We start from the raw sequence: 15,534 nt of genomic DNA on the forward strand, positions 1-15,534 counted from the left end.
ACTTAGAACTCCAAGGGCCAGATTCTCAACTTGTGTAAATCAGCATCAGTTCATTGCCTTCGATGGATCGTTGCTGATTTACACCAGCTGAGAATCTGGTCCTAAATTACCGTTCAGTATCGTGTTGTCAAGCAATAAGGCTCAGCGGGGATAAAATACTGAGGCAGCAGGGAGAAGCCCGTTTCTCAGCTGTTCATCACCCGCGGCTGGGGCCACACTTCCAGAAGAGCCCAGCTCCCAATTAGGGGATGTCTACACTGCAGCTGGGGGAGTAGCGGCTCAATGTAGTGCATTGAAAGATAGCGGTGTGGCCACGGCGGCCCAGGTGGCAGCTCGGGCTGACGTCCCAAGTTCAATTCTGCCCGACCTCCTGGACACGAACTCGTAGAGTTGGCCCGAGCCACGGCCCATGGCCACTCTGCTATTTTCACCACACTAGCTAGACCAGAGCTAGCGCTTGTCTGTCTACCCGGGCTGGGAACTACCCTGCCAGCTGCAGTGCGGACGCACCCTTCGGCACCTCAATAAGGACCAGATTTGTACAAGTGCTCGGCTCGTTAGACGCCCATTGGAGGCTCATCTCTTGGGAATCCAGCCACAAGTGTGCCAGTGGGGGCTGCTGGGGGATGAGCACAGTTGAAAATTGTGCCGTTTGTTAAGTGTCTATATGGGAGCTGGGCTCTTTAAAAATCTGGCCGCAATGGGGGATGCTGATCCCTTGGGAAAATCATTTGCAATAGGCAGCAGGGTACAATGCGGTCTACAGAATCGCACCTTTAGCCAGTGTCATATACAGCAGTCTGACCCCTCAGGGAGCCCTGGTACCTGCTGTCTCCGCACTAGACATGGTTCTGTGTTGAACTATCTCATGCATATTCTACATTGTGCCACATCCTAATGGTTATTTCGTTCTTCTGAATTGTTCTAATATAACCATATTTGAATCAAATGCAGCAACAGCTGACAAGAAATAGATTGTCCCCAAAGGGTTCTTTAAGAAGCCTCGGTGAAAAGCATCTATCACCACAGCACAACCCCCTCAGCAGTTCCGACCAGGATGTTGGACCCTTTGCACTTGAGCAGCTTACCAGACAGAAACTCTTAGATTTCATCGTTCAGGATATTGTTTGTAACAATCATGCTGTTCACCAAATATCTGCTTTTCTCTTTGCTGGGTAAAGCTTTTGCTTTAGTCATACCATTAAGCTTTAGAATTGAAAAAGGAACCTTTTCAATAAGGCTTTCATGATGTCTGATAGCTTAGGATGCTCTTCCATTTACTTTTGCACAATGTAATCTTGTTGCATTTGTGCTTTTGTTTTAATTCTGAACAATTCAGTTTATTTTGTGCAGATCGTGACTGGCTGAAAATTGACTCTAACAACACACCCTCTTTATTCCTGCAGTGGTAGAAGTGCAGTTATTTTTGCACCAACTTGAGTCGTTCCTGTTTGTGAACATTAATGATACAGCGAAGATCCAGTGCTCTTCCAAAGAACAATTTTTAGCAGGAGGTATAACAGCTCAGTGGTACAGGAGACGGGAAGGTGAGGCCCCCATGTTAATTAAGAGATGCTCAGATAATCAAAATGTAAATAAAGTTGCTTGCATATCGGAAGGACACAACTTGACACTGGAAATCTACAATGCCCAACGGAATGACTCGGGGGTTTATTACTGTACCGATTTGTACATCATCTTGACTTTTGGCAACGGATCCACCCTGATTGTTGGAGGTAAGGAAATAGAACTAAATGGTTAGAAATGAAATATAATGACAATGCAGACATAGTTCATGTGCATGTTAAAATGTTAAAAGCTGGTGTGATAGTTTATCAAAGATTGAATTGTTAGAAGACAGACTGTCTGAATCCAAAAGAAGCGAGTAAACTTTGGTTGCTGAAAGAACAGAAAAATATATTTTGCACAAATAAAATATGCAAATAGTGAAAATGAACTCTTGAAGATTTTCTGTCTTCTTCCTGTTCAGGGCACAAGCTGGGAATATTTTAAACCTTAGAGCCATGTTCAAATGACACAATACTTTGCAATTAGGAAATGTTCTTAGGACTGCATCAGTTCCTAAAATAGCACAAAGTTTCCCTTCTGCTAAGTGCAAATATGTGTTTAGTTTGGTCTGGATATCATTTCATTTTTCAGTTTCTTCATATTTTTCTATTGTAAAACACATTTATCCTTTGAGCTACTTTCATCTTCTACGATTAACCCCCTAAATCAAACTGCTGCTCAGCTGAGCATCACACTGAGCTCTGTGCTTTCTCCTGCTCAGACAGTTACACCACCAGCAGTTGGGTGCTGACTCTGGCTCCATCTCCCCATGGCCTCCTCTCCCCCAGGATGGCTGATCTGGCTTGCGTGGTCCACGGAGTTTCCAACCCAGTCCAAATTTCTTGGAGTTTTTCTGGGGATCTGCAGGAACAGGGTCTGATGCATTCGCTGAAAGCAAAGGATGGCTCCTTTGTGTTCATAAATCACATCAGCGTCCCCATGGACACCTGGACCAGTGGGAAGAATTTCACCTGTGATGTTAAATTCAACTCTTCTGGCAAGAGCGTTAAGAAAATTGCCCGGTATATTGAAGGTGAGTGATTTTATATTAGCTTCTGGGAGTAGAGGGGAGTCAGATAGATAGTCCAGTGAGGTCCTGGTCCATGACTGGGATTCCGAGGCGCTATGATGATTATGACGGTAATTAGACGTTCAAAGTACCTATGGTCCGAGCTTCTTTAATGTAATTTGCAATTAGAGAAAGTTGTGAAGTGTTTGCTAATATGTAGGAGCAGGCAGATCTGCAGAGAATTTTGGGAAAGGAGGAAAGGGGAATTGCAGTGCTCACAGACAGTGATTTTCAATAGAAATTGTCACGCCAACCATAGCTATAAGCACCCTACCAAGTTAAATAATGACTAGTATCAGAGGGAGAAGGGAACAGAGGCACTTAGGTGCAGAGAGCTGTTTCGTGGAGAGGGGTGAAGACAGCTACAGGGAGGATTTTGTAGATGGCAGAAGGTGCAGAGAAGATTCTGATTACAGGGGAAATCATTGGCCTAATGAAAAGGGCACAACAGAGGGAGAAAAGTGCTGAAGGCTCCTGTCGTCTCACTCCTCGGGGGTTAAGGCCCATGGTGAAATGGGGTCAGGAGGGAAGAGCTGGATGTGGTGGCATCACGATCCTCTTGGCTCGAGTCAGCCACTTACTTGTGTCTGTTTTTTAGCTTCCTCCACAGCCCCTGCCAGGGAGTGCTCACTTTACATTGTGCCCCTTGCGGCTGGAGCTGGTCTGCTGCTGCTGGTGGTGTCTCTGAGCCTCGTCTGGACCCTCTGCCCTTCTGCACTAGGTAATAAACACAGCCCAGCCCAGACACTCTCCCGCAGAGAGAAATCCTGCTCCCCTGCTGGCTACTGGGGACTGCAACTGTCCTGTCCAACATATGAACACGCTGCAAATGTCACAACTGCCAGCACTGATCTCCGAATGTTTGTTTTCTGAAACTTGAATGTCCTGTGTTGGGAGAACGGCTTTGTTCTCCGTGACAAAGGGAGCGATGTGGCAAGGCTTCTCCTGCCCATGGCCCGGGCACCTTGTGTATAGCTCACAAAGAGCACTAGCCTTTCCGACGAGCCCCTATCATGGTGCCATGTATGGAGGTGCCCTGAGCACCCACAGTTCGGATGCACCACTCATCAGTGAACTGCAGCTGGGGGAGTGACCGTGGAAGAGGAACTTTGACTGTTGTCTTTGTTTGTTCCAGGATTCCAGCTCAGGGTCTCAGCACCCCCAGCTTCCGAGGAGAACCAGGTACCTCAAGTTACAAGCGATCTCTGTCTAAATCAATGTGTGCGGTTTTTGTTGTAGCCGTGTTGGTCCCATATTAGAGAGACAAGGTGGGTGAGGTAATATCTTTTATTAGACCAGCTACTCTTGGGGAGGAAGACACATGTTAGCGTTTACACAGAGCTCCTCTTCAGGTCTGGAACACATACTCAGAGTGTCAGTCAATGTGTCTCTCAGTCATTTCCAATCCCTCAGTCCAACTTCATATATTTCACACTTAAACTGATTGATCTTGAAGCGAAGGTGAATGTGAGATCTAGCTGTTGGAGTAGCAGAAGGGGAGCAAGGAGCTTTAATGCTACCTCTGGTACCAATTTACTGTGGGATAGTGGGCAAGTCACTTACTGCTCTGTGACTCTGTTTCCCCATACATAAAAACTAGACTTACTGCGCAAGAATGAGGAGAACTTTAATGTTCTATTGTTACTGACCATACCCTTTACGGGGTTTTTGTGTGCAGCTGGGAACATTTTTGGAATTTAAAAGATAAAGAGCGATAAGAAATTATATTTGTAAAGCACATGAAGATTTTCCAGTGAAAGGTGTTAAGGACCTGATCCAAAGCTTATTGACCACAGTAGGAGACTGTCCATTTGTATGGGGTTTGGATCTGGCAAGTTATTGTCAGTAGTTGAGTTCTTAAAATCAGAATCCAGCGCTGGTTTCAATTCTGATAACACGCACAATTTGTAGGAGAAGTAGGAGAATCAGAGATGAGAGGGAATATTTCATCAGACTAAAATCACTTGGATGTTCAATTCTGTCTCACTCTACATCCCTTCATTTTACAAGGAGGAGGCTAATTTTACTAACTGTCGCCAAACAGGATGGAATCTTATACTCTCATCTGGATTTTGATTCACGGAATCGCAACAGGCGCACGATGCAGCCATTGGCCAGAGGGAAACGTGTAAAAGCCTGAACTGTCTCATGCAGGGGAATCCGCACGTGGGAACTGATGGCTGGTTCTCTGCTGATCAGACGTAGCAGCCGGAAGAAAGCTCTGTCTGTCGCCTTTTGTACTTATTTTCTCCACTTCTCTGTTTAGAATAAAATGCTCAGAAGATCCCCACAGGGTCCAGCCTCATCAGGTGGGAAATCTCCTTTTGGGATATAAAGGCATCATGGTGTAGATGACTTTCTTTACACGTCACTTGTATATTAGTTTGGAAGCTCTTTGGGGCAGGGACTGTCTCTTTGTTCTGTGTTTGTTCTGCGCCTAGCACCATGGGGCCCTGGTCCATATCTGGAGCTCCTGGAAGGAAAGGTAATACAATCATCATCCTCCCTGCATCTGTTTAGGGACCCGGACACAGTTAAATGGCTGCAGCTCCCCTGCACAGAGTGAGGCCAGATGGCAGGAGCCGGCAGAAGGGACGTGCAGCCCCTGTATACTCCATAGCTCCCAGCTCCCCTGATCATCAGCAGGCGCATGCTCCCTTTGCAGTAAGGTTACATGGACGTGCCGTGGGATTGGGAAGGGGAAAGATGATGCGGGAGGAGCTGAGAGGGATGAGAATCTCTTCCCAGGCCACTGCGGGAGCTGCTCTCCAGTGCTTCCTCTGCAGGCTGCTGCTTTCCCCCATGGGCGAGATTCACAGATCCCCATGCGCCAGCCCCTCTGCGCCATCTAACGAGAACAACACGTTACCGATGACTGGAGCTCTCCTGGTGCCTGAGCCTGCTCGCGCTGCCTGTTTGCATCACAACTTGCTGTTGTTCAAACTGTCATTCGAACTGTCACTCATTAAAAAGGGACGACAATCCTATTAGTGAGGTTTGTGTTGTCTTTATTACCTGTTCAATGCATGAAGCTCAGCTTATTGTGTAATAAGAAAGATGACCTCTTAAATCCCTTGGGCCAGATTCTGCTCTGGTTTGCAGCAGTATAAATCTGGAGGAGCTCTGTTGCAGTCAGTGGAGTTACTCTGGATTTACACCGGTGTCTCTGACAGCAGAATCCGGTCCTTTCTATCCCACTGAGCATCTGTGTTTCTTTTGATGGATGATACAACAAATGTGTTACACAGAACTTGTTGCACGCAGACACCTTCAAACATGACAGATGGTGATCAATTGTTCTTCATTTCCACTAAAGGCAGGACAAGTTATGGGCTTAACCTGCAGCACAGGAGATTTAGGTTAAATGGTAGGAAAAACTTTCTAACTCTCAAGGGAGGTTGTGGAATCCCCGTCATTGGCAGGTTGAACAAACACCTGTGAGGATGGCCTAGCTTTACTTGTCCAGACCCCCATGCTGAGGCAGGACCTTGAGGACTTTTCAACTTCTCCTACAGCCTGACATTTCTATGATGCTCTGAATGCCAATAAAAATGAATAACTAAGGGCCTGAATCTGATCTCAGGTTACCCTGAGTACTGAACCCAACTGGGCTGCAGGAGGGCCCAGATTTCTATTATGACTTCAAACTGAGGTCTTGAATGAATGGTGACTTGAAGTCACTGAGGATGCTTTCAGCAAGACAAGAGCAGCTGGCTCTGGTTCCTTGACCAACTTCCCATGTGGGTAATTATGAGAGCTGGTCAGGTCTTTAGAAGGAACATTTCTTTGTCAGAAAATGCCCACTTGTTGAAATGTAGTGGGTTTTTTTTCCATAGGAAAAGGGTGAGCTTTGAATTTTTTGACTTTACAAAAAGTTTCAAAATTGACAAATGAAACCTTCCAGTTCTCCAATTCAAAATGACGCCTTGCTTAGAAGTTTAAGCTAGTTATTGCTGAAATAAAATTTAACATAGTCCAAATTTTATATGGTCATAATTGAAAGGAAACATTTCAAAATTATTAAAACAAAACGCTTCCTTTCATCCAAACCCAGAATGATTTTTTTTCCAGGAAAATATTTGAGATTTTGATTATTTCATCCTAGTTCATGACAGGAAAAGTTTTCAATATCTTGAAAATTTGTGTGGGATGGAAAATCCATTTTCTGCCCAGCCCTGGTAATTACATTAGTGTATAATGTAGCTGTAGTTGGCTATATTGCTCCTTTTCACTTCCTACCCTAAGCCACTGTGCAGGGCTGCTGTGGAGCTGTCAAACAGCTGCCCCACTCCACCCCCACAGTGCATGAAGATATTTCTATACACAGAATAAGGGCCCAATCCTGCATGGTGCTGAGGCACCTCCTGTGATGTGCTGGGCAGACACAACACTCTGCAAAGTCAAGGGGAATGGTGGGTGCTCAGCTGCTTTTAGGATCAGTGCCTAAGTCCAGTTCCTTAAAGCAATTTACATTGTAAAGCATTGTGTTTGGATCCCTTGAGCAGTAAATAAAGCATTGTGCTGTTGTCAGTCAGTGTTCCTTGGAGGTTTATAACAGGCGCTTTCTTTTATATGGGACTTTGCTGGGCAGACTTTGTGCTTGAATAGCGTTATGATTTCTATGGTCTCATCTGTACTGCCACTGACAACATTCAACCCCTTAACAGCGAGCCTGGGGACCTGATTCTCATCTGCATTAAGCCCTTTTCCACCATGGTAAAGCACAAGGGCCTGGAAGTGGCTGTCAGTGTAATTTCTGCTCCTCTAAACTCCTCGTTCCATTGGGGCAAAGGGGAAGCTGTGTAATTGTGAGTAATGCCCTTGGGCTAGAAATCAGGCAGAATCTTGGCCGGTCCAGTCGTCCTTTGTCAGGCCAATCTCCTGCTTCCACGTAACACTGCGTCAGTCAGGGACTGCAGGATTTAGCCCGGGTCATGCCCCAACCATGGGAGGGAGGGAGTGAAAGGGAAGGCAGGAAGAAGGTAGATGGTCCCCAGCATTAGAGCGTTGCTGGGAAGGGGGTTGTAACCGATCGATCCCCCCTTTGCCAGTGGAGCTGCAGCCAGTCAGTCCAGTCTCAGAAAATGGAGTAGGGTCTAAGGAGACGTGGACAAGTAACCGAGGGAATCTGGCCTTCTCTGAGCCAATGGCTCTATTCGCTAGCCCATGTTGCCCTCTATTGTCAGCTGTTTCAGAAGGGTCACTGATAGATGCACTTTCCTTTTTGTGCAGCCAGACGCAGCTTTTTAACCAGCCCCGTTCAGGTTGGTTTTAGCCAGTTTATTGCTAGATCCAAGCGGAGGCCCTTAACTTCCATTGACTTCAGTAGGAGTGAGGCTCCTAACCCACCTAGCCATGTTTGAAAATCCCGCGAGGCACCTCTCTGCTTTATAGGCACTGAAATACTTTTGACCATCTGGCCCTAAGTCACTGCTGAGAATGGGACTTGTACTCTTGAAAATTGCATTCCACATTGTCTTATTTCTCAGATGTCAGAGCTTTCGGTGTGATGATTTAAGGTACAATTAAAGTCCTCCAAGACAAGATGCCAAACAATCATTACATATCTGTGTTGTACCACCCAGAAAGATGATACCTTAAACCAAACATGGAAGACTGGGCAGAGACTTACATTGGGAGTCTCAGAAGACCTTAGTTGATTTAGGAGCATTCTCCTTTGAAAGTCAAAGGGACTTGTGCTCTGAAGTCATGTGGATTTGTTTCTATAGATGATCCATATTCTGGATGTTTAAATTTATTCTCAATTATTATAATACACCCCTGAGCCACTACAATGCAGAGAAATTCTACAAGATATGCTGTAGCCTCTTTAACCCACCCCTCTAGTATCTATCACCACAGCACACCCTCCTTGGAGGCGTTCCTCACTGGACATAACCAAGACACTGTACCCAGTCACTGCATCAGTGCACTGGGCATCAGCCTTTGGGCCAGTGTGTCAGGATTTTGTTCTACTTGTTTAATGAAAATGATCTTTGCCAAGTATCTGGTTTTATCTTCCTTAGGTAAAACTTCTGCATTAAGCTTTGGAATTGAGAGAACAGCCTCTTCAGTAGGACACCAGTGTTAACTATGATATGTTTTCAAGCTTTAGCTGCATTTTAATAGCAGGTTATTTTAGCATTTAGGCTGCAGAGCACAAGTGTTATCAGATTAAATAAATTCTAGTGCTGAGCTATCCATTCCATCTGTGGCAGTTGGAGACCTGACGGACACTGACTAGAACAATATTTTATTTCTCCAGTGCTAGGAGTGCAGTTATTTCTGCACCAGACTCGGCGGATCCAGTTTGTTGAAGTTAATGACACCGCCAAGATCCACTGTTCTTCCACAGAAAACTTGAAAGGAGGAGGATGGAAGGTGTTTTGCTATTTCAGAAGAGAAGGTGAGACACCAACATGCATTAAGCACTGTTGGGATGATCAAAATCAAAGTACATTTGCTTGCAAACATGAGACGCACAGCTCGACACTGGAAATCAGCACTATCCAAAAGATGGAGTCTGGCATTTACTACTGTGCATATAAATACAGCAGCTACCTGATCTTCGGGAATGGATCCACGCTGATTGTTGGAGGTAAGGAACCATATAGCTTGTTTAAGGAGACTAATAATTGGTTAACAACGCATATTTCATGTTCCTATTAAAATGAAACAAGATACCATAGCTATTGATGAATGGTTCAAAGGAAAGAATGCTTTAATGCAAACAGTTCAGCTAAACATGAAATACTATGGGTACAGAAGGGATATAATACACATACATTTTATAAGTAAAAATGTTAAAACTTGAAAGTGCCAAAAATAAATTAAATTATTGAAGTTTCTCTATGACTGTTCAGAGCAACCACGAGAGGAATATTTCTAACCTAAGAGCCACGACTGCATGAAACTATATGTTGAGTTAATGAAATGTTTATATATGGGGCAAAGCGATGAACCTCTCACTCCCACTTGGGAGCTCTTACTCACAGCGGGAGTCCCACTGAAGTTCACACTAAATTTGCCACCTCCTTCTGCTCAGACAGTTATACCAACACCAGCTGGGTGATGCTTCTGGTCCCATTTCCACGTGACAGTCAAGTCACTGGGACAGCGAATCTGGCCTGTGTGATCCATGGAGTGTCCAGCCCGGTCCATGTTTCCTGGAGTGTTTCTGGGGAGCTGCAGGAACAGGGACTGACGCGCTCATTGAAAGCAAAGGATGGATCTTTAACCCTCATAAATCACATCAGCGTCCCCATGGACACCTGGACCAGTGGGAAGAATTTCACCTGTGAAATCAAATTCAACTCTTCCGGCAACAGTGTGAAGAAAAGTACCAGGTATTCTGCAGGTGAGTGATACTATATTTGAGACTAAGCGAGACTCAGATGTGAAATAGGGGTGAAGTGGCCACAATCAGAGCTGCTTCTACGTAGCTCAGATCTCTACTGCAGCTTTCACCCAGATTGTACGTATAAAGTACTGTATAGACTTAAAAAATAATATATCTCATGAGTAAAGGGGAATTGAGAGGCATTTGGGAAGAGAGATGTGTTCCAGAGAGATATGCAAGGTGATGGAGAGGCGGTGAGGTGAGACCTGGAGGGAGGATTTTGTAGATGGCACAAGGTCCAGAGAAAATTCTGATTACAGGGGAAAGAATTCACCTGTGGGAAAGGGGGCAACACAGAGGGTGAAAGGTGCTGAAGGCTTCTGTAGCCTCACTCCTCGGGGGTTAAGGCCTGTGGTGAAATGGGGTCAGGAGGGAAGAGCTGGGTGTGGTAGCATCACGACCCTCTTGGCTCGAGTCAGCCACCTACTTGTGTCTGTTTGTTCGCTTCCTCCACAGCCCCTGCCAGCGAGTGCTCACATTGCATTGTGCCCCTTGCGGCTGGAGCTGGTCTGCTGGTGGTGGTGGTGTCTCTGAGCCTCGTCTGGACCCTCTGCCCTTCCACGCTAGGTAATAAACACAGCCCAGCCCAGACACTCCCCCACTGAGAGAAATCCTGCTCCCCTGCTTAATACTGGGGACTGCAACTGTCCCGTCCAACACATGAACACGCTGCAAATGTCACAACTGCCAGCACTGATCTCAGAATGTTTGTTTTCTGCATCTTGAATTTCCTGTGTCGGGAGAACGGCTTTGTTCTCCGTGACAAAGGGAGCTGATGAGCCTAGCCCAGCCCAGCTCAGACCATCTCCCTTAGGGAGAAATCCTACTCCCCTGCTTGCTACTGGGGACTGCAACTGTCCTGTCCAACACACGAACACGCTGCAAATGTCACAACTGCCAGCACTGATCTCCGAATGTTTGTTTTCCGAAACTTGAATTTCCTGTGTCGGGAGAACGGCTTTGTTCTCCGTGACAAAGGGAGCGATGTAGAAAGGCTTCTACTGCCCCTTGTCTATAGTTCACAAAGAGCACTAGCCTGTCTGATGAGCCTCTATCCACGTGCCATGCATGGTGGTGCACTGGGTACCCACAGCTCGGATGCACCACTCGTCAGTGAACTGCAGCTGGGGGGTGACCGTGGAAGAGGAACTTTGACTGTTGTCTTTGTTTGTTCCAGGATTCCAGCCCAGGGTCTCAGCACCCCCAGCTTCCGAGGAGCCCCAGGTACGGCTCTTTGCAAACTGTCTCTGTGTAAATCAACGTGTCTGTCTCAGGCATTTCTAATCCATCAACTTCATATATTTAGTAATTAAACTGGTTATTCTGGAAGGAGGAGGTGAAAGCGAGATCTAGCTGTTGGAGTAGTTGAAAGGGAGCAAAGAGCCTTACTGCTAACTCTGGTACCAATTTACTGTGGGATAGTGGGGAAGTCACTTACTGCTCTGTGACTGTTTCCCCATGTGTAAAATATGGATAACTAGACTTACTGCTCAAGGGTGATGGGAAGTTTGATGTTTTATTGTTCCTGACTGTGCCCTTTACAGGGTTTTTGTGTGGAGCTGGGAACATTTTTGGCACTTATAAGATAAAGAACTTTGAGAAATTATATTTGCAAAGCACATGAAGATTTTCCAGTGACAGGTGCTGTGGCCCTGATCCAAACCTCAGTGACCTCAATAGGAGACTGTCCATTAACATGGGGTTTAGATCTGGCAAAATATTGTCAGTAGCTGAGTTCTTAAATTCAGAATCCAGCGCTGGTTTCCATTCTGATAACACGCCCAGCTAACAGGACAAGCAGGAGAATCAGAGATGAGATGGGATTTTTCATCAGACTAAACTCACTTGGATGTTCGGTTCTGTCTCAGCTTGTGTCCCTTCATTTTACAAGGAGATGGCTCATGTTACTAATTGTCGCCAAACAGGATGGAATCTTATACGCTCATCTGGATTTTGATTCGCGGAATCGTGACGGGCGCACGATGCAGCGATTGGCCAGAGGGAAACATGTAAAAGCCTGAACTGTCTAATGCAAGGGAATCCACACGTGGGAACTGATGTCTGGTTCTCTGCTGATCGGACGTAGCAGCCGGAAGAAGGCTCTGCCTGTTTTCGTCTCCTTTCTTTTTTATTTTCTCCACTTCTCTGTTTAGAATAAAAAGCTCAGACGATCCCCACAGACTCCAGCCTCATCAGGTGGGAAATCTCCTTTTAGGATATAATTATAAAGGAATCAGGGTGAAGATGACTTTACACGTCACGTGTGTATTAGATTGGGACCTCTTTGGGGCAGGGACTGTCTCTTTGTTTTGTGTGCAGCGCCTAGAACCATGGGGCCCTGGTCCATAACCAGGACTCCTGGGTGCTATGGTAACACAATCATTATCATCCTCATCCTCCTCTCATCTGCACAGGGATCCAGACACAGCTGAATGGCTTCAGCTGCCCTGCACAGAGTGAGGCCGGGTGGCAGGAGCGTGAAGAGGGGATGTGCTGCCCCAGTGTATGCCACGGCTCCCCTGGCCCCCAGCAGGCACATGCTCCCTTTGCAGAAACGCTACATGGACGTGCAATGGGATTGGGAAGGGGAAGGATGGATGCAGGAGCTGGGAGGGGTGAGAATCTCTCCCCAGGCCAGGGCTGGAGCTGCTAGTCCAGTGCTTCCTCTGGAGCAGTGTTTCTCAACGACCCGTCTGTGGACCAGTGCCGGTCCCTGAGATCTCCCTGACACAGTTTAGGAAGGCAGCCAGGTGGTCCCTGGTACCCAAAAGGCTGAGAAACGCTGCTCTAGAGTCTGCTGGTTTTCCCCAAAGGCGAGATCCACAGAGCCCTATGTTCCAGCCCCTCTGCGCCATCTAATAACAACACGTTATCAATGACTGGAGCTCTCCTGGTGCCTGAGCCTGCATGCGTTGCCTGTTTACATCACAACTTGTTGTTGGTCAAGCTGTCGTTCAAACTGTCACTCATTAAAAAGACCCAGAATTGATGTTTGTGTGTCTTGCCTTTTTTATCTGTTCAACGCATCAAGCTCAGCTTATTGTGTAATAAATAAGGTGATGTCTTAAATTCTTTGGGCCAGATTCTGCTCTGGTTTACAGCAGTGTAAATCTGGAAGAGCTCTGTTGCAGCCAGTGGAGTTATTCTGGATTTACTCCAGAGTCTCTGAGAGCAGAAGCTGGCCCTGTCTATCCCACTTAGCAACTGTGTTTCTCTTGGTGGATGATACAACAAATGCGTTACACAGAACTTGTTACACACACATCTTCAACTATGGTAAGAGCTGTCCACTAAAGTCTGGAAAAGAAGTAATGGGCTTAATCTGCAGTAAGGGAAATTTAGGGTAGATGTTAGGAAAAACTTTGTAACTTTAAGGAGAGTTTGGCTCTGGAACAGGTGTCCAAGGGAGGTTGTGGAATCCCCGTCACAATAGAGGATTTTAAGAATAAGTTAGACAAACGTGTCCAGGATGGTCCAGGTTTACTTGTCCAGACCCCTGTGCTGAGGCAGGACCTGGATGACTTTTCAAGGTTCCTTCCAGTCTGACATTTCTATGATTCTCCGAGTGCCAATCAAAAATGAATGAATAAGGGCCTGAATCTGATCTTATGTTACCCTGAGTACTGAGACTAACAGGGCTGCAGGAGGGCCCAGATTTCCATTGTGACTTCAAACTGAGGTCTTGAATGAATGGTGACTTGAAGTCACTGAGGATGCTTTCAGCAAGATAAAAGTATCTGGCTCTCGTTCCTTGGCCAACTTCCCCTGTGGGTAATTACAAGAGCTGGTCAGGAGTCTTTAGAAGAAACATTTCTTTATCAAAAAATACCCATTTGTTGAACTGAAGATTTATTTTCCATAGGGAAAGGGTCAGTTTTGATTAATATTTTTACTTGATAAAAAAGTTTCAGAATTTCAAAATGAAACATTCTGGTTGTCCAGTTCAAAAAGACATCTTGCTTAGAAATATACACTAATTATAGTGGAAAAAAATTTACTTTTTCTTGGTCAAAAATGTATATGTTCAAAATTGGAAGGAAACATTTCAAAATTCTTAAAACAAAATGCTGCCTTTCACCCAAACCGAAAATGATTTTTGGTTGAAGAAATGATTTGAGATTTTGACTTTTTGTACCGACAGAGGAAAATGTTTCAGTCTCTTGAAATGAAATCCATTTTCTGCCCAGGCCTGGTAATTACAAGAGTGTAAAATTGCTCCTGTCGCTGCAGTTGGCTACATTGCACCTTTTCACTTCCTGCCCTAAGGCACTGCGCAGGGCTGCTGTGGGGCTGTCAAACGGCTGCCCCGCTTTACCCCCACAGTATATGAAGAGATTTCTATTTACACTGTACGGGCCCAATCCTGCATGGTGCTGAGGCACTTCCTGTGACTTGCTGGGCAACCGCAACGCTGAGTAAAGTCAAGGGGAGTGGTGGGTGCTCAGCTGCTGTTAGGCTCAGCTCCTACCTTCCATTCCCTAAAGCACTGTACATTGTAAAGCATGTTCGCTGGGAACCCTAGAGCAGTAAATAGGGCTTTGTACCATTGTCAGTCCGTGTTACTGGGAGGGTGATAACAGGCCCTTACAGGAACTGAGCTGGGGAGACATTGTGCTTGAATAGCGTTATGATTTCTATGGTCTTATCTGTACCACCGCTGACAACCCCTTAACAGCGACCCTGGGGACTGGATTCTCATTTGCACTAAGCCCCTTTCCACCACGGTAACGCACAGGGGCCTGGAAGTGGGTGTGAGTGTAATTTATGCTCCTCTAAACTCCTCTTTACATTGGTGCAAAGGGGAAGCTGTGTAATTGTGAATAATGCCCTTTGCTAGAAATCAGGCAGAATCTTGGCCAGTCCAGTCATCCTTTAAACACCTGCTTCCACTTAACATTCCCTCAGTCAGGGACTGTGGGATTTAGCCCAGGTCGCTCCCCAACCATGGGAGGGAGGAAGGCAGGGGAGGGAAATGGAAGGAAAATGGAAGATGGTCCCCAGCATTAGAGAGCTGCCTGGAAGGGGTTTGTGACAGATCGATCCAGGGGAGCTGCAGCCAGCCAGAGCAGCCTCACAAGTGGGGTGCGGGCTACGGAGACATGGCCAAGGCACCCAGGGATTCTATTCTTTTTTGAGCCAATTGCTCTAATCACTAGCCCACATTGCCCTCTGTTGTCAGGTGTTTCAGAAGGGACATTGACAGATACACTTTATTTCTTTCTCCCTGCTTTGTGCAGCCAGACGCAGCTTTCTAAGCAGCCCCGTTCAGTTAATTTTAACCAGTTTATTGCTAGACTCAAGGGGTGGCGCTTAACTGCCATTGACTTCAGTAGGAGTGAGGCACCCAACCCTCTTAGCCAGGTATGAAAATCCCACTAGGCATCTGTCTGCATTTATAGGCACCTAAATACCTTTGCAAATCTGGCCCAAAGTCACTTTTGGAAATGGGACTAAGACTATTTTGAAAATCGTGTCTTATGTTGTCTTTTTTTCTCAC

General features: G+C 46.0%; 2 protein-coding genes across 2 annotated transcripts; both read left to right on the plus strand.

Moving 5' to 3' along the window:
• The first annotated feature begins 1,023 nt into the window (after positions 1-1,023).
• Positions 1,024-5,625, plus strand: LOC142069957 (uncharacterized). The gene is made up of 6 exons (XM_075122802.1): positions 1,024-1,175; positions 1,407-1,736; positions 2,291-2,602; positions 3,237-3,359; positions 3,774-3,820; positions 4,683-5,625. Exons 1-6 carry the CDS (start codon positions 1,139-1,141, stop codon positions 4,776-4,778), a joined length of 945 nt encoding a protein of 314 aa, XP_074978903.1. The 5' UTR covers positions 1,024-1,138; the 3' UTR covers positions 4,779-5,625.
• On the plus strand, positions 5,084-12,980 carry LOC142070042 (immunoglobulin kappa light chain-like). Its single transcript, XM_075123008.1, has 6 exons — positions 5,084-5,123; positions 8,883-9,236; positions 9,684-9,985; positions 10,472-10,604; positions 11,215-11,261; positions 11,963-12,980. The coding sequence occupies exons 1-6, from the start codon at positions 5,084-5,086 to the stop codon at positions 12,056-12,058; spliced, it is 972 nt and encodes a 323-aa protein (XP_074979109.1). The 3' UTR covers positions 12,059-12,980.
• The last annotated feature ends 2,554 nt before the right edge of the window (positions 12,981-15,534 follow it).

Source organism: Caretta caretta, chromosome 24, assembly GCF_965140235.1.
Source record: "Caretta caretta isolate rCarCar2 chromosome 24, rCarCar1.hap1, whole genome shotgun sequence".
Lineage (NCBI taxonomy): Eukaryota > Metazoa > Chordata > Testudines > Cheloniidae > Caretta > Caretta caretta.